Source organism: Anser brachyrhynchus (genome assembly GCF_964034855.1).
Source record: "Anser brachyrhynchus genome assembly, chromosome: 8".
NCBI classification, from domain to species: domain Eukaryota; kingdom Metazoa; phylum Chordata; class Aves; order Anseriformes; family Anatidae; genus Anser; species Anser brachyrhynchus.
In genome coordinates, this window is record NC_137702.1 from 30,716,066 (window position 1) to 30,739,653 (window position 23,588).

The following is a 23,588-nucleotide window of genomic DNA, read 5'->3' on the forward strand; positions in this document are numbered from 1 at the left end:
ACATGACCATTTTCTCTACATAGATAACAGAATCTATGAATCTTAAAACTAAGTACATCAATTTCAAAAAGTATTGGTCATTTAAACAGAACCAAGGTAACAGTTCAGATTGACAGAGAACTGCTTTCAAATTAACTGGATCTGTAGATTCTGAGCCATGTTTATAGTAAAGTCAGATTAATTTCTAAATACAAAATATTTTGAAGAGATTTATTAAAACTGAATATTACAATGCAAGGTAAATTAAGACTAAAGGCACATAAACTTTGGTCCCACCTGGTTGTCAGTTTTAGAAAACTGCCACAAAATTTCCTGCAAGTGTTCGCAGAAAACTTTCTTCATCATTGAAAAATACATGCACCATTTCCTGAACTAGCTTGACCAGTCTGTACATGCTCAGAAATCCACAACCATATTCCATATCTTAATTACAAACTAAAGATGGCAATATATATTTAAATGCACATAAGTCATGTCAACTTCAAAAACATCTACGAAAAATATTCAGCCACAAACAAGACATTACTTAGTGCTGACATTTATATGATACATCCCACAAGAGTGTGTACAAAAAGGTTAAGATTCTATAATGCTTTTCACTTAGGGCTCAAAGTCACAGAAGTCACTTCTTGTCCTTTACAAAATTAATATTCTGTACCTTGTTAATTTTAACAAATGCCTACATTCATAACTGAATCTAGACCAGAACCATGAAATACAAAAGGCTTTTTTTTTTTTTTTGAAAAAAGCACAAAGCAAAAAGTAGCAAAATCAAATAACATTGTTTTATTCTTTCAGCATAATGCATCTTACCCAATTAAAAAGAAAAATAAGTGACAGGCCCGCAGATAAAGAAATCAATTCCAAGCAGGAGAAACAAAAGCTTAACCTTTTTACACACCCCTGCCTAAACGTATTGAAATCATTATGTAACAGTGTGCCCCAGACAACCAAATTTGTTTTTACTAGTTATGCAATTTCAGCAGTACTAGCTTCCCCTTTTAAGGCACGTATGTCAACTCAGTTGAAAAACTGTGGTATTAACTTGAAATCTTTTAAACAAAACGATGATTTATCTAAACAACAGTTGGACAACAGCAGTTAGTATCACTGCTTTTTAATATTTTTTAATTTTTATTTTTTAAACAAACAAGGAATGATAACAGCATGAAAGAAAATCCAAAAATAGAAGACAAACTCTGGTCCCCACTTTCCTGAACAGTCAATAGGTGACAACACCAAACAATGCAATACACCCTCATTTTCAATCTGCCTTTTTAAATAGTTGACTTGGAGAAAGAAACTCTCAGATGGTGATTTTCTCCAAGATTGTAATTGTGAAGATCAATCAAGGCCTGAATAGCTTCTTCTACTGTTGACATCTGAAGAAGTGCCATCTTGTGATCTCTTCTGAAACAAAATAATGGCATTAGGAAGTCAAACAATACAGGGGTTGTTACTAATGTTTTCCTGAAGACATGCCACAAAAAAAACAATTAAGCTGTCCTTTGTTAAAACCGCGTACAGAAAAATTACTTACTGAAAAAATTTAAATGCTTTCACAGTGCCTCCAGTGTTAGCAAACAGTGTGCGGAGATCCTCTTCTGCTACTGATGGTCTACAGACAGAAAACAAGCATAACCAGAAAATTACTAGTCCATTCAGTGTGTTGTGATTAATATTAATGCTACTGGCTTACTGACAGCCAACACTCACGGAATATTGGATAGATGAAGAGTTGCAGATGGAGGGAATATATTCTGAAAGTTTTTTGAACCAGGTTTCTTGAAGCGATGCAGAGGTGAATTACCAAAATCTTTAGTCAGCCCTTGGTCATCAAGTCCCTCTCGAGGTAGTTGTACTGTCTGATGTTTAGAAAGGGTAACCCGAATAATCTTTCCATACATTTTTTGTCCATTAAGATGGCTCATGGCTGAAAGAGACAAGAGGTTTACTCAATTCAGTATTACTTTTCCATAGCATGTTGCATATCACATACAACCCTAGAAACAAGGAAAAAACCAAGAAAAATCAAAGGGTCATTGCACTAGAATCAAAAATGAGGTCTGCAGAGTGTTTAAAGACCTCCACACGTGTTTCAGCTGTTGAATTCATTTAGGCTATTGTGCAAACTTTTTGGAACCTAATACAATAAGATTTTGGATCTTGGGGGTAACCAGGATACAACAAAAACTGACAGATGAAAACATGCTTAGTTCACCTGATTTCACATAGCTTAATTTCAAATACTTAGACTATTGGGAACATAAACAGAAATCTAGTCTTACCCAGCTGTGACTGGTTTCCATCAGCCATCTGTATAAGAGCACTGTCTTTCTTATTGTATAAAATCTTCACACGTTGCACATCACCATAAACACCTTTTCAAAGTCAAAGGTAACCCAAAAGAAAAAGGTTATTTTAAAGCCAGTCAACTAAGTTACGCATTTTGACATATCAATGGAACATTCAGACAGCAACAAGATCTCTCACTCAAACTCAACACTCTCACAAATGAATAAAGGAGATAAAGATTTTGAATAGTGAATTTTGAAAAGAATAATTTCTGATAAACCCTCGAAGCTATGTGAATGATATTAAATTAAAGACCATGCAAAATATATTAGCATGCATTAAAAGAAAATCTGTGTCTATGGAGAGTTTTAAACAGCAAAAGAAAAATAGCAAAAGATTTACTATTCAACTTTAAGCCAAAGTGCTAGCTACAAATAAGAATTAAGGTGAAACAAACAAAACAAAAAAAAAAACAACAAAAAGCAAAACAAAACAAAATTAAATCAATAATAAAAGTATAGTGCTAACAATAACATACCGAAGAGGGTAAACAGACTTTGGGGCGTAACCATCTTTAGAAGGAGAGAAGAGCAAGCAGCGTAAGACAAGAAGAGAGAAGAGTCGAGGAAGAGCGGAGATGAACAGATCATCCATAACGAAGGGTGGTTCCCGCAGAATGGTGAGGTGGTCATGGATCATGGTTTCAAGGCGGTTAATTGGGGCAAGTTGGTCCGAGGAACATTTTGTTCAAGCACAGAAGCATGAACGTAGGGAATGAAGACAGGGAACATAGACAAAGACAAGGAGAAAAGGGTAAAACAGGGAAGGGCATGGGAATTTGGGTAAAGACAAGGAAAGGGAAGTTGAACACAGAGGGAAAAGGATGAAATGGGGAAGGGAAAACAGCAATGCAGAAGAAAAAATAAGTGGGGAACAAAAAAAATAAAATATAGGTCAGTACATAGGAAATGCAGGAATTTGGTCAGAAAATGGTTGGTTTATGTACTGTACAAGAAAAACTGAGTAAAATGTAGTCACCCAAGACAAATATGGGTAAAGTACATTCATATCAAAGAGTAAACTACAGCATTTCATCTCAACATGAAAATAAATAAAAAAAGCATGCAATAAAAATTTTAAACTTTAAACTTTAACTGCGTAAGCATGGCTGGTTATGAAATGCAGGCAAAAAATCTTTCAAAATGGCACTCTGACCTAAAACATTTTAACATGCAAGACTGGATGACAAACTAGTACCAGATGATAAAATAAGCTTAATGATTTATAGTGACAGAGGCCAGTTAAAAATGGAACAGCTAGACTGATACAAACTTCCCACATTTCATACCAGCTTTCACAGCCATCAAAATAAATGTAAAGGACAGTAAAAACGTGTAACTAAACAAACCCCTTTAGATTTCAGAGTTAGCAAGAAAGATACAGTGAAGGTAAAAAAAGCTTTGTCACCATTTTTTTTTAATAAGACAAATGAGTAACTGTCAAGAAAAAAAATTACTAAGAGAGACTGGAAGAGTGCCTCGTCAAGATCTTTGGGAGAACCTTTAAAGAAAAATGTGTTAGAGTAGTTCACATAAATTAAAACCTTAAAATGTGAGATACAAGCATGAAATGAAGCAGCAAACAATTAAAAGAAACAAAAATGGGAATTCTAGTTTACATGATTATAATTGCAAAAGAAAAAAAGCTTTCAATTCAAATGTCAAACATGCAGTAATTACCATATTTTTCTTAGAAAAAAAGGTAGCCAACTATCAAACGACAATAAGTTGTTAGCTACCTGGAATAACAAAAGTATTCAACAATAATGGTTTTTAAATTAACTTTGGGGGAGGGTAGGGAGTAATAAACAGCAAAAATACTATGAGCTTAAAATCCAAATACGAGACGCCAAATTCAAAGAAATTATAAGATACTGATTAATGAAGTATGGCTAAAGAGGAAAAAAAATGAATTGTTTCACTAACCTCTTCATTTAAATTGCTAACCAGGAGGACCGTATTGCCACCAGCTGAGACTCCAGGCATTCCCACACGGCCAGCAGCAGCAGCAGCTGCAGCAGCAGCAGCATTTGGAATAGCCAAAGGACTCAGAGCTCCTGGAACAGCTGCAACAGGAAGCCCTAATTTTAAAATAAAGCACATTTTACGAAACACACACAAGTCGATTAAGAAAAAAAGCACCTATATCAGTACAAGTGTTGCAGACAACACTCTACAGAGCAGACCACTCCACTGCTACAGTCATCCAAAGAGTTGTGATATGGGTTAAGTAAACATGAGGAACAGAAATTTTCTTTATTCACATCAAGTCTTCAAAAATACAAAGTACTTTTTAAAATAAACATTCTTGTGCACCAAAACTGTTTTTTTTTCTGTACTCCAGAACATACTCTGCATTGTTATATCCTTATCTTGTATCACCCTTTGAGAGGTATTGTTCACTTCAACTTGATGCTTCAGGCTAAATACACAACACTACAGAGTTGGTCAGGTGAAAAGGCCTACATGAACAGCATAAACAAGGTGAGGAGGCAAACTTCTAAATTCAGGATTCAAAGTAGCACCAAACTGGTTACTCCACGGCTTTATGTAATCCGATTCTTTGAAGAAGCACGCACAACTATTAGCTAAAACTTCAGTTGTGCTTTACTCTTCTTCTTCAAAGGAAACTGAAATCCTGGAGAGATCTGGTGGTTTTGCCTGGTGATGTCACTGGTATACCAGGCAAGCAGGCTACTTCCAGGATCTGTGAAAGGTTCTTATGACACATGTGCACTATACACACTTCATAAAGGACCATCTTTATCATATGTTACTAGCAGTTTATTTGCACATTTTACAGAATCCAGCAAAAGGATATTTATATAACAAAAAGGGTAAAGAAAAGAAAAAAACGGAACTTCCGTATTTTATTTTCTTCTACTGAAACTGGCTTCTCAGATTTCAGCATTTTGGCATAATTTCGGATGTTTATATGATGATACTAAGCTAACACTTCTGACCAGTCTTCCAGAATGCCAGGTCGACAGTCTAAATACAACCTGTACACTATGTACTTAAGACCATGTTCCTTCCTTTAAAATAAAACTTAATATAGAAAGTCACTATGAGAAAGCAAATATCTTCAGTTTCAGTCAATGACCAAATATGACAATGACGACAGTAAAGATAGTTATCTGTATATTCAAAAAGATTCCAGATTTAGTATCAAAAGGCAAAAACATGTAGGGAAAGGAGATGTTTTCATACAGGGGGATAAATATGGTTACCATTATTATTTTTAATTCTCTAGAAAAGATCTCCAACACTTTATGTATACTTTATTACATGAATTCATAAAAAATAAGTAATTCAGAAAATTAGATTTTGCTGGGCTGGGCAAATGTCTCCTCAAAGGGAACAGGACATCCATCACAACTTTGCAAAAGCGTTTATCAAGGATAATAAAAAACACATTCTGGAAAATATTTTCTAGTTGTCTCCTATCAAATCACATAGAAACGTGTTCTAAGAAAGGAAATTAAAAAAGATACAGCATGCCTTCTGATAAAAGCATTAGTACTCAGAGATCAAACCAGAGGCATAAGTAGTACTGAGTAATGAAAACATCAGTTAGAAAATTCTAGTCATCTCTTATGAAACAATATGAAGGGAAAGTGTACTAGAATAGAAACAACGAATACCATCTTTTTATTGCATTACTTGCATTAGTCGTGGAACTGACTAATAGAAAACAGAAGGAAAAACCCTAACTTGTCATCCTTCCATCCTGCAAACACTCTTATTAGGATTTTATTAAATATGCAATAAAGTGACATGTAACATGCTTCAGCCCATAAGCCAAGCACCAGCTATTTGGGGTTTAAGAAAGCACTTCTCCCAGGTATGCCACTGTATGATCATCCATTATTGAGGCTGTCCTCGGTCTTCCCTATGAGGACATAGAAGTAACAGCTGCTGTCAGAGAAAGGATATCAAATTAGACAGACCACTGCTAGTCCACACATAGTGATTACTGTTTCTTAAAATCAATTTTATAAGACAGGAAAGCGTAAATACAGATCTATGTACCTAGGTGTATAAATAGCAAGACAAAAATCTAATATAGGTGTGTTTTGTTCTTGGGTTAAATCTGAAGAATATAGCTTTATTCTCAAGTAAAAGCTACTAATAAAGGAGGCAGTTAAAGAAAGCAGCCCTGCAGAAGAAACAGAACAAAAAATATGTATGTGTGATATGCAGGGAAATCTCCCAATATAAAATACAACTTCTCAAGTAACAATTTTTAAAAATTCCATTCAGTTCTGAAAGTCATATTTTGGAAGTGCAATTTAGGTGCTTTGTATTGCATATACTGACTCATATTTGTTAATGCTTGGCTACCATAGAGGTCATACAGACAGAAACGTGAAGAATGACGATATGATGTGACAGATGTTCACCTGAAAAGAAACAGGTCAATGGCAATCATTTAGCTATGAAAAAATGCTGAAACGTTAGAGCATTTCAAGTCTTTTAGTGTGTCTAAGCACCTCTCCCTAGCCTTAGAAGCTTTAAGCTAGTCCTGCACTTTTAGGAATAAAGTTAATTTAAAAGATGCTAGTGACACTGTTATGGTTAGGTGTAACCAAGTAATTGCCTTTAAAAGGCAAAATTCTTCATAGCATTAAACCCTCTAAAGGGCATTCTTGGTCCTACTGATGAAGTTAAAACCAAACATTAATTCAACAGCATTCATACAAAAACGTTTTCAATTGTTATCCTCTGAAACAGATTCATTTATTAAGAATCTTTAGAGGGAAAAATTAGTGGAAAAGTTAGTGAAAAGGAATAATAAAACCTATGAAAAACAGTGATGAATAAAGTTGTGGTAGCCCATAACTAGAGCAGCATATTTCCAGCTGTTTATTTATATTTAGCATAACTTGCAGTGGTTAAGTACAATACAGTTGCTATTTATTCTAAGTTTTTTTTTCCCCTGTAAGATCTCCTGTAACCTTCGTCACCTCATGTATAAAAGAAATACACATTCAAAACCAAACAACCATTTGCTGCTGATAATTCATTTGAAAGCAACCAATTCTGTAAATTAGTGATTTTCTGCTTTCAAAAGAGAACAAGGCTCATTGAAAATACATACAATTTACAGTCTCCAAGATTTCTGACAACATAGTTACATCAAAACTGATGGTGCAGTATATATGAATGAGTATATTATGCACGTGAGCTAGGATTATCTAGTCAGGAAATATTTTTCCACCTGATTACATAGCAGACAGACCTTATTTCTTAAAAAGGTCAGATAAATTATGAACCCATAGAAAACAATTCTTGATCTGTAGGTCCCTACCATTTGCTACTGTAAGTCAAAATTGTAAAAAGATTAATTTGTATTGTAATTATTAGTTATCACTCAACACACTGGTGATGATTTGAGGACTTACCTGCAACTATTTAGAAACACGAGCTACTTTGTCAAGAAGATGAACTGGTATTTGAAAGCTCTGTCATCATTAATTTTATTTTAGCTTTCAACAATTATAGATAACAGGATTTTGCTTTTTCTGGATATTAACTGAACCATACAAACATTATACATCTTCCTTCCTAGCCACTGAGTCTTTCACCTAAAAGGTCAAACACAGTATGTCATGTGTTACTTATTCGTCCTCGAAGTACCTTTTTGCATGACTTCTGAAGTGCAAATTATTAATGACATTTTAGTACAAGGCAAATTAAAGCTATACTAAAAATATAACATGAACTTGTGTGAAAAACATTGGCAGGAGTAGTCATCTTAACGTAGGTATGTATAACTATGACCGAACTAGATTTACTCCCTACATTTTTCATTACAGAAAACAATTGTAAAACAAAATAAAATGTGAAAATAAAATACAGAAGCAGGAGGAAGTCACTGCCATCATACTACCGTATTTCACTCATCATAGTTTGCTAACCTCCATCTTATAACTCTCTCAACTTTAAAGTGTTCTCAAAATTCTCCTTTTGCATATCTGAATAGAAACACAGCCATAAACTGCATGCACAAGCACCCATTCAGGCTTTCATTTTTTTCTCTCCTACCCTCTCTTATTTATGTTACTAAGATTTTGTACATTTTTGCACAGTAAACAGCACAGAATGAGAACCCTGTTCTTCCATATTCAAACAAGCATCATTCCCACTTTGACATCTGAATGGCTAAGACAGCAACAGTACTAACAGAGACCCCTTTTGTGAAGTTTTACAGACTTCGAGCTCTACAGCTGAAAAAAGGCAACCATGAAAAAAAGCAACACAAGAAGAGATGACAGTATCATCATCCCTGCTTGCCACATGAAGCACAGTTAAGACATACCCAGCTATCTTAACTCTCTTCCAATACATAAACACATGACTGACTTCACTGACGCTCAGAAAACTTTCAACAGCTGCAACCGAAGTTACTTGTGTTACAACCCTTTTATTTTCCTGCTGCTTAGGAAACAAGTGCAATTGAAGAGATGTATTCAGACAGTGAGAATTAAAATATTTGATTTGTTAATATGACTGGCATCTTCATAATTCTACTAGCAAAAAACATGAATACATAGAAGAACAAGTCTAATTAAAATCAAAAGGTTAAAAGAACTTGAGCAGTTTTGTGGACAAAAATCACAAAAACATCTAAGTAACCTACAAGCCTAAAACACTGGAACATTAGGTCTGCTAAACATAACTCATTTGGATACTCTGATAACTTTACAATTATAGTAAACCCAATTACTAAACACATCCAAAGTGATACAATGATTCAAGCATCTTCAAAGTGCTATTCCACTATGCCAAGCAAATTAAAGTCGTCAATTTGAGACATACTAGAAGCATTATACACCAAGAAATATGTTAGAAGACTGAGACTGGAAATCAACTTCTCGGGACTCAGGAAAATGGCAGAATTAGAGCTACATACTTCATGTTGTATTTGACACCGTTTTATAAGTCATGACTCTTTAACTCTCTTCTCCAAAATCCATGCCTTACAGCACATAAACTGATTGTTCTCATTAATAAACAGCTTCGGTATTGTTTTTTCTCTTTACTGTTCATACTGCAGCCCCACATCTAATACCACTGTGCTCTGACAAAAGAATTACTAATTACTTTGAGTGCTTTTCTACAGCACTCACCTCTATGGTGTCAAACTTCTTCACAAACACTCACCCATCTTCCCTATCAATCTATGGGACGAGAGATTTTATACTTTCAATTTTTAATGATGAGTTAAAACAAGATACAACTTTACTGGGAGGTTCTACAGCTAGATTTTTGAAAAAGGCAGATAATGCAGCATTCAGTAGCCATAACTAGGACACTGACCCTCTTCCTGTGTTTGCGGCTTTCACTATGGGCTGCCTAACTGCTGTAACACAGAGAGCAGAGGCCTGCCTTTACTCTTTACATTTCCTCTTTACTTTGCATTAACTCTGACTCACTCCAAGTTGGCCCATCCTTTACAAAAAGCAACACAAGAAATCTGTTGTTCTTAAGTTCCCTGTAGAATAAAAATGAGAAATTATGAAAAAAAGGAAAAGACTAAGTGGGAAGAACAGTGATCACAACATAAAAAATCAGGTTTCATAAAAGTCGTAAGATTACGTCTGATGTTTTGAAGAGTGAAAGGTGTTCATGCCAAAGAATATCAACTTGACAGAAGTAGCAGTGAAACACATGTAATCAACTATAATAAATTAAAATAAAACCCAGAGTATTACAAATTCCTCCCAAAGCACGCAGAACATGCTGAATTAAGTATTTTGCTAACACTTGAAGATGTAATTATATGTTTTCTCAAGGCGATTCACCTATTTCTTGTGATGAGCTCGAAAACTGACTGGATATTAGAACATGAGTTCTATCATAAATCTATACTACCACAAATCTAGTACCATAATCTAGATACCATAAATCTAGAAGTGCAGCTGCAGATTTTCTTTTCCTGTAATTTACCAAAAAAAGGGGCACTTTTTTTTTAAGCAAAGAGCATAATCATTCCTCATTGAAGGAATAAAATAAAATGCTATTTTTAACAATCTGATATTACAAATAAGCATTCGTGAGAGTGCAACATGCAAATTATGTTACGTCTGTTACAAGCATGGTTGGGAGAGTGGGCAAGGTGGGCTGTAGCAGCTGACTAAAAGGAACATTAGAAAGAAGTGAAAACTGGCTTGGGAATAAAAGCAGGAATAGATTTTCTCTTAATTTGTGCATTTCTCATTTGTCATACATTCTCTCATCTACTTCTCCAGGTCTTCTAAAGACAATGCAATAGTGTTATTACTGTTCAGATCACGATATAAAATGAACAGGCCTTTGGACACTATTGCAGTTTAAGATACTAATTCATTAGAAGGATAGATAAACATTTTCATCAAGTGACTGCAACACAGAAGTACAATGCCAGAGTCATACCTAAAAGGGAGGTCTCCTTTGCAAATGCTGCAGCAATAGCTGGGTCCAGCGCTGGTTGTCCATCACCAGATGGAAGATCAGGACGAGTGTAGTCTCTGCTTTTATCATTGTTGTACTTGACATTCAAATTCACCAATTTGGAAAAATCAATCCGTAGGGTACAGCAAGCATTATAAATATTCTGACCATCTAGGGCCTAGAAAAAGAAGTCAATTTATTTAAAATAATACATAATACACATTGGATGTACTTAAAAAAAAAAAAAACAAGCCCAGCATTTATATATTTATCCCTCTTACTGTCTAACTTAAAACCAATTAAGGTTACAATGCATTAACCTCTTTTAACATGATTCCAGGAAGCTCGACGTTTACTTCTCTTACCGAGATACTGCTTATGCACCAAGGTGGGAAGAGACATTTTAGTGCAAGCTTAAAGGTTAGTCCATTGAATATAATTAATTAGCCTGCATTCCACAGCATAGCTGCAGCACAGACAAAACGCCAAACATCTCTCAGAAAGTTAAAAATCAAACAAGTACTCTTCTAAAAAGAAAGATGACCTGAGAAACTGAAAAAAACCCTAAGCTTATATACCACACAGTGGATTGCTATATATTGAAGCAGAACGTTTACATTGTTCTTGCATGTTTTTGTTCTCCCCTTAAAGGTAGTTATTGCAAAAATTTGAAGAAAAATATTATCTGCTAACCTAATATTACTTATACTTAAAAATCCTATTTCCACAATTAGTTGGTACTTCTAAATGGATGTCTACCAACAGTAAAATTCACATGAACTCTTAACACAGCACCACTTTGAACTACATGAAAACATTCTCCAAAAAAAGCCTAATCATACATGGTTTGTCCATCTTCATTCTATACCAAATAAATGAACATATCTGGATTTTATTCCATTTGCATTTTGGGCATACCTTCATGTAGCGTATGGAGCACTAACAGCTATACGGAAGAGATTAGTAAACCAACAACTTCCATAAGTTATTTCGTATTTTCAAGAAATGCTAAGAAGTGATCACACAGCTCATCTGAAGAAAACAAAAAACCCTAACACGCCTTCAAATACCAAAATCAGATCTTTTGTTTCTTTTGATTAATGCGGTACTAAAACACATCACCTCTGGACCTAAACTAGCTCTTGCAGAGCTAGCTTGGTTACACCTGCAATGCACTTTCAAACATATTCAAGTTCTGGTAGGACTTGCTATTTCGAGCCAAGCACTGTGTGAACCTAATGGGCCTGCTGGGTACGGAAAGCAACACAGCTATTTTCATACAGTGATGCATCTGGAAACTGAACATCCTGCAGACACCCTCCTGCTAGGTCTGGGCCAGCAAGGCTCTCCCTTCCTCCAAAATATATTATCACAGCTAACATATCACCAGGGCTCACAAAATTGCTTTAAAGAATTAACACCATTAGCAGTCCATGTACAAGAACACATAAGACAGTACTATTAGATCTTTCAAGTGCTGGGAAAATAAAATACAAAGGAAAAAAAAGAAAGGATAGAAACCTGACAATCTAGACAATTGTTTCAACAAATACCTAGCAATTGAAGAGGAACTCCTTTAAACTCAGCTTAAACAATGTTTCATACAGTATCAGCAACACAAAATCTACTGCCCTGATTCACAGAATACAAGCAGAGAATTAATTTTGTATTTTGGGGGGCAAGGAGGATGAAGGGAAAAGGAGGGCAACCAACAATACAAAATAAAGTATTTGCTAGCTCTTTCATATACTGTGAGGAAGCAAAATTCAAGACTCTCCTGAAGTTTGCATTTGAGAATATCTCACTGGAACACTTACACACAAAAAAGTATATACCAGAGAATCAATCACTACTTTTACAAGACTTATGTTATAAAATACACTAAGATACAGATTAAAGGCAGACCCAGTTTACACAGCCAATGTTATTACATCAAGAAATAACCATTCATAACAAAAACTAGGTACAACCGGGACCAAAAGGCAGTACTCATTTAGCTTTGTCCAAATCACAGAACGTGACATAAAGCTTTAAGTCTTCAAAACACAATCAAGACTCTCATTATACCTCTCTCTGGAGTCTCTAGACATGTTGATTTATGGCTGGCAGAAGGATGTTAGTGATTAAAATCTTCAGCTTTATACAATAGAAATAGTAGCAAACCACAGTATTACCTATGTTTGTAGTTTCCAGACTAGTCAATGGTTAAGAGAGAGCCATGCAAGTAATTAAAACTTATACTAAAACTACTAAAAGGTTTAAATCCTATCTTCTGAAACACTCAGTTACCTAAACTACATACGAAAGAATACAGCACAATAGAAATCCCTCGTAGCGGGAGCAGAGACTCTGAAAGAAGCTCCTGAACCAGAATGGAAGGAGATGCACTCTTAATGAGCACTGCAGTCACACTCTAGAAAAAGCCCCTTGCAACAGATAAAAACAGAGAACCCACCCCACCAGCCTCTACCAGCAGCATCATACACCAACAACAATGCAAGAAAGCTTGCCAGCAACTACTTTTTTTCAAGAGTAGCTATTATAAAGTCACAATCGTGAACGTTTACCCTCAGCTCCTTTTTATACAGCAAAAAAAGCACGTGCAAAGTTCCTCTCAAACAGGTAACCTAAAAAAACTGAGGACAGTAACGGTACTGTTAGTGAATGTACATATAGATATAATCTCAAAGAACTCTAGTTACTGCTAAGAAACTTTTCTTTCTTATCTGTACATATTCACATGTGACAGTGCCACACCACTTGCATGCCAAACCAAGGAGAACAAGTACAAAATGAGAGTATCATTCTTTATCTTGCCTTTGACAGCAAAACCATTATGTAAGCCTCAAGAACAGAAATAACAAAACTTATGCCATCGTGGACAGATACTTCATTGGATACTTAAGCAACTGCTATGATACTGAATCTTGTGAAATTCAGGCCCCTGCCTTCCTCCCTTCCCCCCATTACAAAAAAGTGTACCATTCTCTTGGCATTTCCTAAGGGGGAAAATGAGCCCGACAAGTTGGTTCATCTCCTGCCAAGAGCTTGTCGTACAGACTCACTCCTGAAGAAGCCCGCTATGGTATTTAGGAGCATACAAACAAGATGGCTAGAAAGAACATGCAGAAGATCAACAGAAAACAGCAGTGAAAGAAAAGAAAAAAAGCTTAAGTTCAGACTAATATCCATAACCCCAGGAATGATGCACGTGCTTAAACTGACACAGAAGACCTCAACTCTGCAGTACAAACTCGCTTTCACTATTAAAACTTTCTCTACAGCTGCTAACGTTGCTATTGGGATGAAAAACAGACAAAACACTCCACACCTCCTAATCACTAAGTATGCTGCACAGTTCCTCATCGGCTATGACAGTTCAGGAAAGAAACAAGCCAGAAATAGAGAAAAAAATCAAAAACCCCCAGTGCTGCTCAGAGTTTCAAAATAGTGGAAAGTTGATTTGGCTGGAAAGAAGTCAGTATTCCTAGATAACCACTACAGTAGAAGAATTCAAAATACTTAGAAAGGGTCCTAGTAACCAGGCTTAGATTCACAAAGAATCCAAAATCTGCTCATGTCTTAAAACAGCATCTTTCACAGAAGGTAAGAATAGATAAGCACAGCCTAACAACAAAGAAAACAGCAGAAATAACTTGGTGAAAGATCCAAAATAGAGAACTATAATGGTCTGCCAAAGAGTACAAGAATGACCATATATTCAGTGAAATACAAATTTATTTTTTTTTTTTTTGGTAATAGCAACCAGGAAGATGAAGTGATGAAAATGGCTGAGAAAAAGAATCCCAGATGAAGAGGTGAGATGAGAAGAGACTGTTCCAATAAGAAAACAAAGCTCAAGGAAAAGTATTTCCTTCTATTGCTCAAATAATCAAACACACACAAGCTTTTCTGCAAAAGGACAACAAGAATTTCTATCTAGGCAACATGGAGTTGTAACACTTGCATCATATTCTCCAACGCGACTGTGGATGTTGACAGAAGTGACAGCAGCAGCAGCTAAGGTGAACTCAGCAAAAGTACCCTATGAGATTACAAAACGTTGTCACATCTTGAATGACTGATGCAGCTCTCTGATGTAGCCTCATGCAGATCTATCAGTAGGCTCTGATGTGGAGAAAGAGAACATTCTTTGAATAATTTATTCTGTCAGGCCTTCCTTGCCTGAATGAATGAATTTCTGATGTTACAGATACAATTCACTGTTCTTCTTTTTACTTTCAGGGTTCAAGATGACTCAAAATCCTTGTGATAGAATGGCCCCTGGAAAAGTACTGTATTTCTAGGAACTATGCTTCAATGAGCTTCTCCCAAGGCCTGTATAGGCCATCAACCTGGGGAATTAGATGCCCCTACAGGAGATGGTCAAATTAGCCCTCTGAACTTCAGGGAGAGAGATGTTACTTACAAGGTTCTTTAGATAATTCACATATAGTACAAAGACGACAAACAAGAATGCAGCTTGGGAGATAGGAAATGATTTTATGTTTAGATATCCTGATTTCCCAGTTCAGAAACGTAGCTCAGAAATTTAGCTAGCATGTATTTCTGGAGACATAGTGCCTCAAGCCACAACAAACAGTGTATCTGCACCTCTCTTTGTCAAGCACTTCAGGCACCTAAAGTGATGATCCAAAACAGGAAACAGATCTATCGCATGATGAGAATAGCTTGAAAGCACTTGCCAAGGTCTGATAAAAAAATCAAATTACACTGGAAAGAAAAAAAATGAGCACAGAGGAAATACAACAAAACCATTGAGTCCCCACCACCTCTCTCCCCCAAAACACAGCAGAAACTAAGAATAATATTTTAAAAAGGACATGATGTAACAGTTTAGAGTAGTAAAAAAAATTCCCAAGAGATCCTTACAAAACACACTCCAGACTCAAGTAAGTACCTCAAAGGTGATACGGTAAATCTTGGGAGAGATGTGTCCCAAGTGCATCCTACGGATACACATTTGAATGAAAATGTTTCTTTTGAGACAAGTGTCTTGGATACAAGAGGTTTCTGTGGCTAAACACCACACATAAAGCATAATCCATTATCCAAAAATGAGTTTTTGTGTGCAGTTCCATGACTAAAGGACCAGTCATATTCTTCTCTACAAAGCTGGAAAGTCAAGGACATGAACATCATTACTGCATTTGCTGGGCTTTCTGCTATAATGGATATAATCCAGCACTCTCTTGGTGATCTAAATATTGCTTATCATTCATTTCAGCTAGCAGTCTTCTTCAGCATTCAAGGTGTCCAAAAATCCTTAATGCAATAATCTAAGATAACTGCCCTGAATCTAAATATCTTATCTTGAGATGTCATTGCTTTGTGTTCTGAAAATGACTACCTGAAGTTCCCATTACAGATTTTATGGCAATGAACCCCAGCAGAAATTTTCTGCAGACTGCTACCAGTGCAGAGCCACCCTGAAGCTGTCACTCAAAGCCACTGGAAAGAAGGCATCTCAAATGTGAGTCAGACCTCAACAGAATCTCTGCAGAGAAAAGAATCCAGGGTAATATGAAACACTTACATGCCAAGTAAGGACCAAATGGTCAACTGTAACAAAAACTCTCAGACTTGTGATATTTTTAACTCATTTTGGGTCAAGACTACCGTCATGCGTAGCATACTTAAGAGTCTCACTTAATCCTGCAGAAGACAAGACATTATTAACTGTCTATAGCCAAGATTTGGCAAGAATGCTTCTAATTCGTTTACACAAAGACAACAGTTTGAATTAGCCAGCTGTTCAGATATAAACACTGGCACTCCAATCTCATTATGGTATACCACATTAGCGGTATTCCAATATTTATGTTTGATGCTTCTGCCGATGGTAGTATCATTTACTATGAAAATGTGCTGGTTCTGATGCACAGAAAATCTCCTTATGAATACAGACATCTCCATAACACCACTTTGTCTCACTGGAAAAAGCACAACTATTCAGTGTGCTCTACTGTTGCAGGTTCCCAGGACTTTCTCCAAACCATGGCTAGACTGCTGAATCGTACAGAACCTGAAGCTTGTCATCTTCACCTTTAGTTGCAGATATAATGAACTATAATGATCCAATCTGAAGGCAGTGATGAAACATGAATCAGTGTAGCCATAATCTACTTCTACAGGAAATGAGTTTCTCACAAAGCAAGTGGAGCAGGAATGCAATTTTTCACTATTTGCTCATTCAGATAGCAAAGGAGTCCCACAGGGCTAGAGGCTTCATATTGAACATTCTTGTCAGTGTCACTATTTTCTCAGAACCTTCAAATGAATAGTATCTCTCCTTGGTACTTACATCACTTGAGTTTTTCAAATTGCTCTTTAACTTCCTTAATAAGTCTTCAATTTCTATTAAGGCCACATTCTGATTTCCTGTGAAGAGTGCCAGTGGAAAATTAAATTTTCCCCATTATCTTCTATAGTAACAACTGATGGAAAACAAATCGAAAACTTCTTTACTCTTTTACCATGCTTTTAATTTTGAACTCCATGCAACAAATATTGCCACCACATCCGCTTGCTTGTACAATTTCCAGATGTATTTAAACTGTTTTTCTCTTATTATCTGACTTTCTTTCCTTTAGGCAGTTTTGTTTTGGTGACACTTCATGTTTTACCATAATAACTCAACCATAAAAACAGTTATTTTACTCTATCTCAGGGAGAGAGGAGGGTGAAGAAAAAAATAAAAATCAAACCTTCCTTCAAATACAGCATTCTTTACTTACTTAGAAGCTCTTTAAAATGAGAAGCTATAAACCTAAGCCTTTTTCAATTCATTACTTTGGATCAACAGCTTCAGGATCACTCAATGACCACACATGCAGGAGTCACTGTTATTCAATTAAGTTCAGTCATTCACGCAGAAGCTGACCACTACAGTGTCCGAACAAGCTAGCATTAGTTTGTCTGAAGTCAACAACAGCACCAGATTCTTTATTTCTTTTCATACTTTTACATACCTCATCCTCTGTTATTTTGCAACTTCTTTACTGATTTGAAAATTATCAGTATAATTCTAGGAATATAATATACAGTCCATTTCACAGACAACATTTTTCCATTAAATCTTCTGATAACGTACGTAAGACTCAAAAAAATAAAGTCAAAAAATGCATCACTTGATATTACATTTTACTTCAAAAATGCACTCGGTTTAAAGAGTTATTAACATCTACTACTGAAAAACAGCTTTGCAAACACGAATCAAGACTAAATTACAACACTCCGCAACAAATACCCGAGAAACACTTGGGTTAAAATATAACCCAAATGGCTTACAATCAATTCCTGCAGCAATTGTAGGTTAAATATCTAGTTTCTGTATCACTATTTTAATTCTACTTACAACCTGAAAGATGTAATCCCATCCATGGGAGTTTTTATTTATTACAGTAATATATTTGTACCTTCCTCTATTCCGAAGCACCATCTAATGTTTTGTATTATACATCTCAGAAAATAATTTTAACTGTATTCCAAGTTTTTAAGTATTTCCAGACTGGTTTTCAGGGGTAGATTATCTTAAAGTAGATCATCATAAGCCAAGTTGAAAAACTCCTTGTCCCTGACTAACTTATTTTTTCTGAATAAGAACACCACTTATACTTTTCTTTTTGATGGCCTTTTTTTTTTTTTTTTGCGATTCCCTGTTTTGGCCACCTCACACTCTTTTAATCAATGTCTAATATTTCATATGGTGAAGAAGATAAAAATGACTATCTTCTACTTTTTAACGTCCATCTTTATCTCAATGTAGTCATCATTCTCAAAGGCAGAGCAGAAACCTAAGCCTGCTTTTTCTTTCCTCCACTTTCCCTCCTTAAGTTCTCAGCTATTCTATCACCTATGGGTAATAAGCACTTTCTATGCTACCATGCAACACTTAACATACACATCAATTTTAATCAGCCTTCCACAAACACAGAATGTATGTGAAGGTTTAAAAATATACATTGATTATCTCTTGAATAATTTTTTTTTTTTAAATAATATCTATCCTTCCCCTTTGGTTCACCTTTTCTATTGCCACGGATGTTAACAAATCTTATTCACTTAATTCAAAATGTCTGGTCTAGATGACAGTCGATCTTTGTCATCATTTATCCATATGCTCTCTCCTACTGTAATGAATAAAAATAATTACTGGTTCTTGCCTCTCATATCAAGGATAGAGTCTCCTATGAACTAAAATTAGGATCTCGCTCTCTTGTGTCACTGCTGCATCATACTCTGGTCCCACAAGTAAGAAGGCACTCTCTTCTGGGCACTTAAAATGAAATCCATGTTTTGTAACTTAGCCTTAAAAGAGAGCTATACTTACTAGTTTTGCTTGCTGTGCATTCACTGGATCACCATACTGCAGTAAAGCTTGAAACTGGTTATTCTTTGTGAATGTGATTATCTTCAATACAGCACCAAATTTAGAGAATATCTGTCAAAAACATCATAAAGTTTTACATACAAGTTCCTGCCAGTCACAGCTCAAATTAAAACAAAATCTGGCTTACCTGATGAAGAACATCCAGAGTTACGGGATAGTACATGTTGTCAATAATTATTCTAAGTACCGGACTCTGAGCTGGAGTCACTGCACTCTCACTCACAGTGGTCCCACTTATGGGAGCATTTGTTGCCTGCACAGCTGTCACTGCCTGAAGAACAGCTTGGGCCCGCTTTAAGACACAAAGCAACAAAAGGCATTTAAAGAGATCTTATTTAATATTTCAACACAATAGCTAGAAATTAGTTAGCAATATTCATAATGGTTATCTTCAGAAAAATCAGAGCTACACACAGAACATAACAGAAGTGGAATGCAGTCCAACTTTGTGAAAAAAATGAAAACATCAATTAAGCCTTCAGACTGCGTAAGTATCAATCTTCCCAGTAGCAAGCATATTGTTCTACTAATACGGACAAAAAACAGAGGATTTTGTGGATGTCAAGACTCCTTCCAGACTCTTTTATAGAAAAAAGCCTACAGAAGCCAATTTTCGTAGTGTTTCCAGTTTGTCTTACAGTTAATATTTCAATTCCATTTTAATTCCGTAGAAGGCTCTGAAAGAAAGGGATAATGCTAAACACTTCCAAACTTCTCAGTTGTAACACAAGGAAATAGTACACAGAACTGACAGTGCCAGAAAGTAGTATCCATAGAGGGATAAACAACCTGGTGTCTGATATCCACTCCCTTTACTAAGAAAAAAAAAGAAAAAAGACAATACTCTTAAACTGTGGCTGTGTTTTGTTTTTTTCCCCATTTGTTTTCTTTTGAAACACAAGCAAGGTCTTAGAAATTCAGAGGTTAATGACAACATCGTAAAAACACACATCTACTACATTAAACTACTTCTACTGCCAAAACTGAAAGCATCAGAATGATTAATATTTTTTTTTTCTGAGAAAGAAAAAGTACGGGGAAAAAAGATTTCCAGTTAATACTTCCATTAGGGCAGTCTTACGAAGCAAAACAATACAAAACGAAGAGACAAAGCGAGCATTCCAGGTAAAAATTATGACCAATAATAACCACCATATTAATGCATACGGCATATTTCAGTGGTATTAGAGCTACGACCAGTTCTCATGTCTCACAACTTACATGACACTCCCCAAAATGAAATGAATCAATGAGTCAAGGAAGTTTAAAAAAAAAAAACAGAGCTGGTGAACACTAGAGGTAAATCTTGTTCTCCCAACTACGTTTAACATTAATCAACCTAACTCTATAAAAATGCCTTTTGGTAACAATAAGCTCTTTTTGTTCCGAAAACTAGCAATATCTGCACCACCTTTATCTTTCCTTACAGAAAAATGAATAATCAACCACCTTCTGGCTTACAGAAGGACTCATGAAATGCTAGTTACAGAATACTTACTGCCAGGTACCTATTTATAGTTATTAGTTCTAGTTTAAAGAAAGATCTGAAATCCTAGGAATATGAATGCTAAAACTGGGCATCAAAGGGTATGGTGGCATAAAAGCCGCTGAAGAGTCACTACAACCCATGTGCTGTGAAGGTGGTCCTGGGATGTACACAAACCACCATCACCACAGAAGCCAGAGAACAATACTACAGAAAGCTTCTTAAGGCAATATATGCATCCAGTATAGATTGGCGTGCAGACAGAATCCAGACACCATTCTTCTCCCCCCAAGATAAAGGTAACCATTTTCCTTTGTAACCGACATTTTGGAAAAAAGGAAAACCAATTTTTGAGAAGTACCTTTGACAGACAAACTATCAAATGTTTCTAAGGAACTGGAACGCTGACGTGATCAACAAGAAAATCAATATTAATTGATCTGAACCGAGATGCCTTTAAAAATAATTTCAGAATAATTATTTTAAAGATAACAGCTACAACTTTACTATTTCCATGCCTTATCTAAGACAGGACACCGGTAACAGAAAATGTAACTCGGTATTTGCACAATCTTTTGTAACATCAAGGGAATACGAGAAATTAACCTTAAAGTAATTTTACTTGTGGTAAATGAATGTCTTTTTCCCTATAATTTGTAAGACAGGGTCATCACATTAGGAAAACCTGTTTTGCAAAGGCATTATTTTTGCTAAATTTCCTGTCCTAATACACCCAGACATGATAGATCTATTTTAAAATAGGTTCTGCAGAGGCAAAAACTTTTTTTCCCCTCTACTAGCTAATACATTTGTACATTAATATGTTCTTCTTGAGGAACAGCAAATCACATAAACTGATGTTACCAGTGCTACCAAGAGCGATCACTGAAACATAGGTATTAGTCATTATCACCATGGAAATTCAAAAAGGCATTAGAATCTCAGTTGTCAGAATTAAATACTTATTTTTTTTGTCGTCCTACAGTTTCCAAAATAAGATGAAAACTTATTTTATGAAAAAAATAAACGTAAGGCATCTTCAGAATCTATTTTACATTAAGAAAACACATTAAGAAAATTCATCCTAATGGAAAGATCACACACAAAGCAAAATCCCCTTCAATACCACAAAATGGAACAACATAGGTAAAACAGCAGTGTTTAGATGTGGACAAAAGTAGATGGTTTAAATATATGCTACACAAGCCAAGACTACACACCATGAATCATGTTCTACTGTCTATATTTCTAATAGTGCATAACAGTATACCTGGTTCAGTGTGTTATCAGTCTTTAATTCTTTATGATTGGAATACTGGATATAGATAGGTTGGTTACGAAGATGAGGTGTCACAGCAGAGTAATAATTAACCATAGTGATAGCTGCTTCTTCTGTAGCAAGTTCCAAAAAAGCCTGTAATACCAAGACAAGTAAATTTCAATATTTACAAAGTAGACAATCTTTATATTAAAAGCACAGAAAAATCCAGAACTTAGAGGTTGGATAAAATATTTTGCCAAGTATCAGTCTCTAGAAGATGATTTAATTCTCCACATGCCAACTTTATTTGTTAAACTACTACATTCCAAAAATTCATCTGTGAAGATGCATAACTGAGTATTTATCCTACAGCCATCTTTCCTACTTTATGTAGCTGCTAACCACCCCACACTCCCAAACAGAATTACAAGGCAGAGTAAATTCATAATAATAATAAAAGAGGCAACAAATTACCTGATTTTTCCCTTTCAGCATCAGGATGTTGGTTACCTTACCAAAAGGTAAACCTAAAGCAATGACTTCTGTTTCTGTTACTTCCCCAGGCAATTTTCTGATATGAAGAACACGAGACGGAGCCCCATCCATTTTATCGTCACCTTTGAATTTCTTGTTGTCATTACCATTGGCTGAAAGACATATTCAGACTATTTGAAGAGCTTACTGCTATTATTAGTGTTTTGTTAAAATGTTTTTCATTACAAACATGAGAATTTTAAAAGAGCCACCTCAGTCTCATCTACATAAAAATCAAGGGTTTAGAACAAATTTTGGAGAGTCGACTGGAAGAACATGAAAAAGTGTTAGGTGGTTCAAGTCTGTTCAAGACTAACTCAATAGCTCTGTGATAACGTATTTTCTAAGCAAGATAAAAAACACAATAAATCTTTTTTATCTCACTTTCAGTGAAGTATCATATAATGACACGTAGGAATACTAATAGCTCCTCAGAAAGGCTTGAATAAAAACCATATGTAAATAAAAATATCACCCAGATTTTTTTTATTTTTATTTTTTTGAAAGGAGAAAGATGTCAATGGAATAAAGTGACTAAAGATGCTCCTTAAGGAAAATTGTTTTTAAGGACTGTTTTCACTAAGTAACCAAACAAAGAAATGATAAAAGTTTCAAAGGAAATTTATTGATGATACAAATACAGGAAAAATCATTAAATGCTGAGATGGATGACACTGGAGAAAAGTGATGACACAGAGGACTGACATTACAGAAGTCTGATGAAATTTACATCCCCGTAGTTTAAGAGCCAAGTACAAAGTGACCATTATGAATTGTGGACTGAAACAGGAAGACCAGCTATTAAAAACAATGCTGCTAACTGGGAGGGAGGAGAGTAAAAAGAAAAATATAGGATTTTCCTAGCAGAAATGAGGAAAAATCGACATCATTGTAACAAGACACCAGGAAGATAGTTTGGAATGTTGTCCAGAATTCTCGTAAAGATTTCGAACAAAAATTCAATAAAAAATAACTCAATCTGGAGCATATGAAATAAAGAGCTAGCCAGCTGGATAGAAGTTTTGCTTTGAAAAGCAGCCTACAAAAATACTATTTACTTTGGCTACAAGGTAATAAAACTACTGCCTATAAATATGTCACTGT

At 35.5% G+C, this 23,588-nt stretch overlaps 1 protein-coding gene across 12 annotated transcripts in view; it reads right to left on the bottom strand.

The window, feature by feature from the left end:
- Window positions 1-713: 713 nt before the first annotated feature.
- The window catches only part of PTBP2 (polypyrimidine tract binding protein 2), a 49,062-nt gene continuing 26,187 nt past the window's right edge, over window positions 714-23,588 (bottom strand). For 5 of the 12 annotated variants that reach the window (XM_080603634.1, XM_080603642.1, XM_080603644.1 and 2 more), the window contains 11 exons: window positions 22,425-22,597; window positions 21,960-22,103; window positions 19,331-19,495; window positions 19,144-19,254; window positions 10,773-10,968; window positions 4,281-4,435; window positions 2,834-2,867; window positions 2,289-2,381; window positions 1,717-1,933; window positions 1,541-1,618; window positions 714-1,410 (listed from right to left, as the gene is read on the bottom strand). In XM_080603634.1, the coding sequence (XP_080459760.1) occupies window positions 1,278-1,410; window positions 1,541-1,618; window positions 1,717-1,933; window positions 2,289-2,381; window positions 2,834-2,867; window positions 4,281-4,435; window positions 10,773-10,968; window positions 19,144-19,254; window positions 19,331-19,495; window positions 21,960-22,103; window positions 22,425-22,597 (1,499 nt within the window). In that variant the 3' untranslated portion in view covers window positions 714-1,277. The remainder of the gene's footprint in view (window positions 1,411-1,540; window positions 1,619-1,716; window positions 1,934-2,288; window positions 2,382-2,833; window positions 2,868-4,280; window positions 4,436-10,772; window positions 10,969-19,143; window positions 19,255-19,330; window positions 19,496-21,959; window positions 22,104-22,424; window positions 22,598-23,588) is intronic. The other 7 variants (XM_080603639.1, XM_080603643.1, XM_080603636.1 and 4 more) reach the window with 3 other exon arrangements.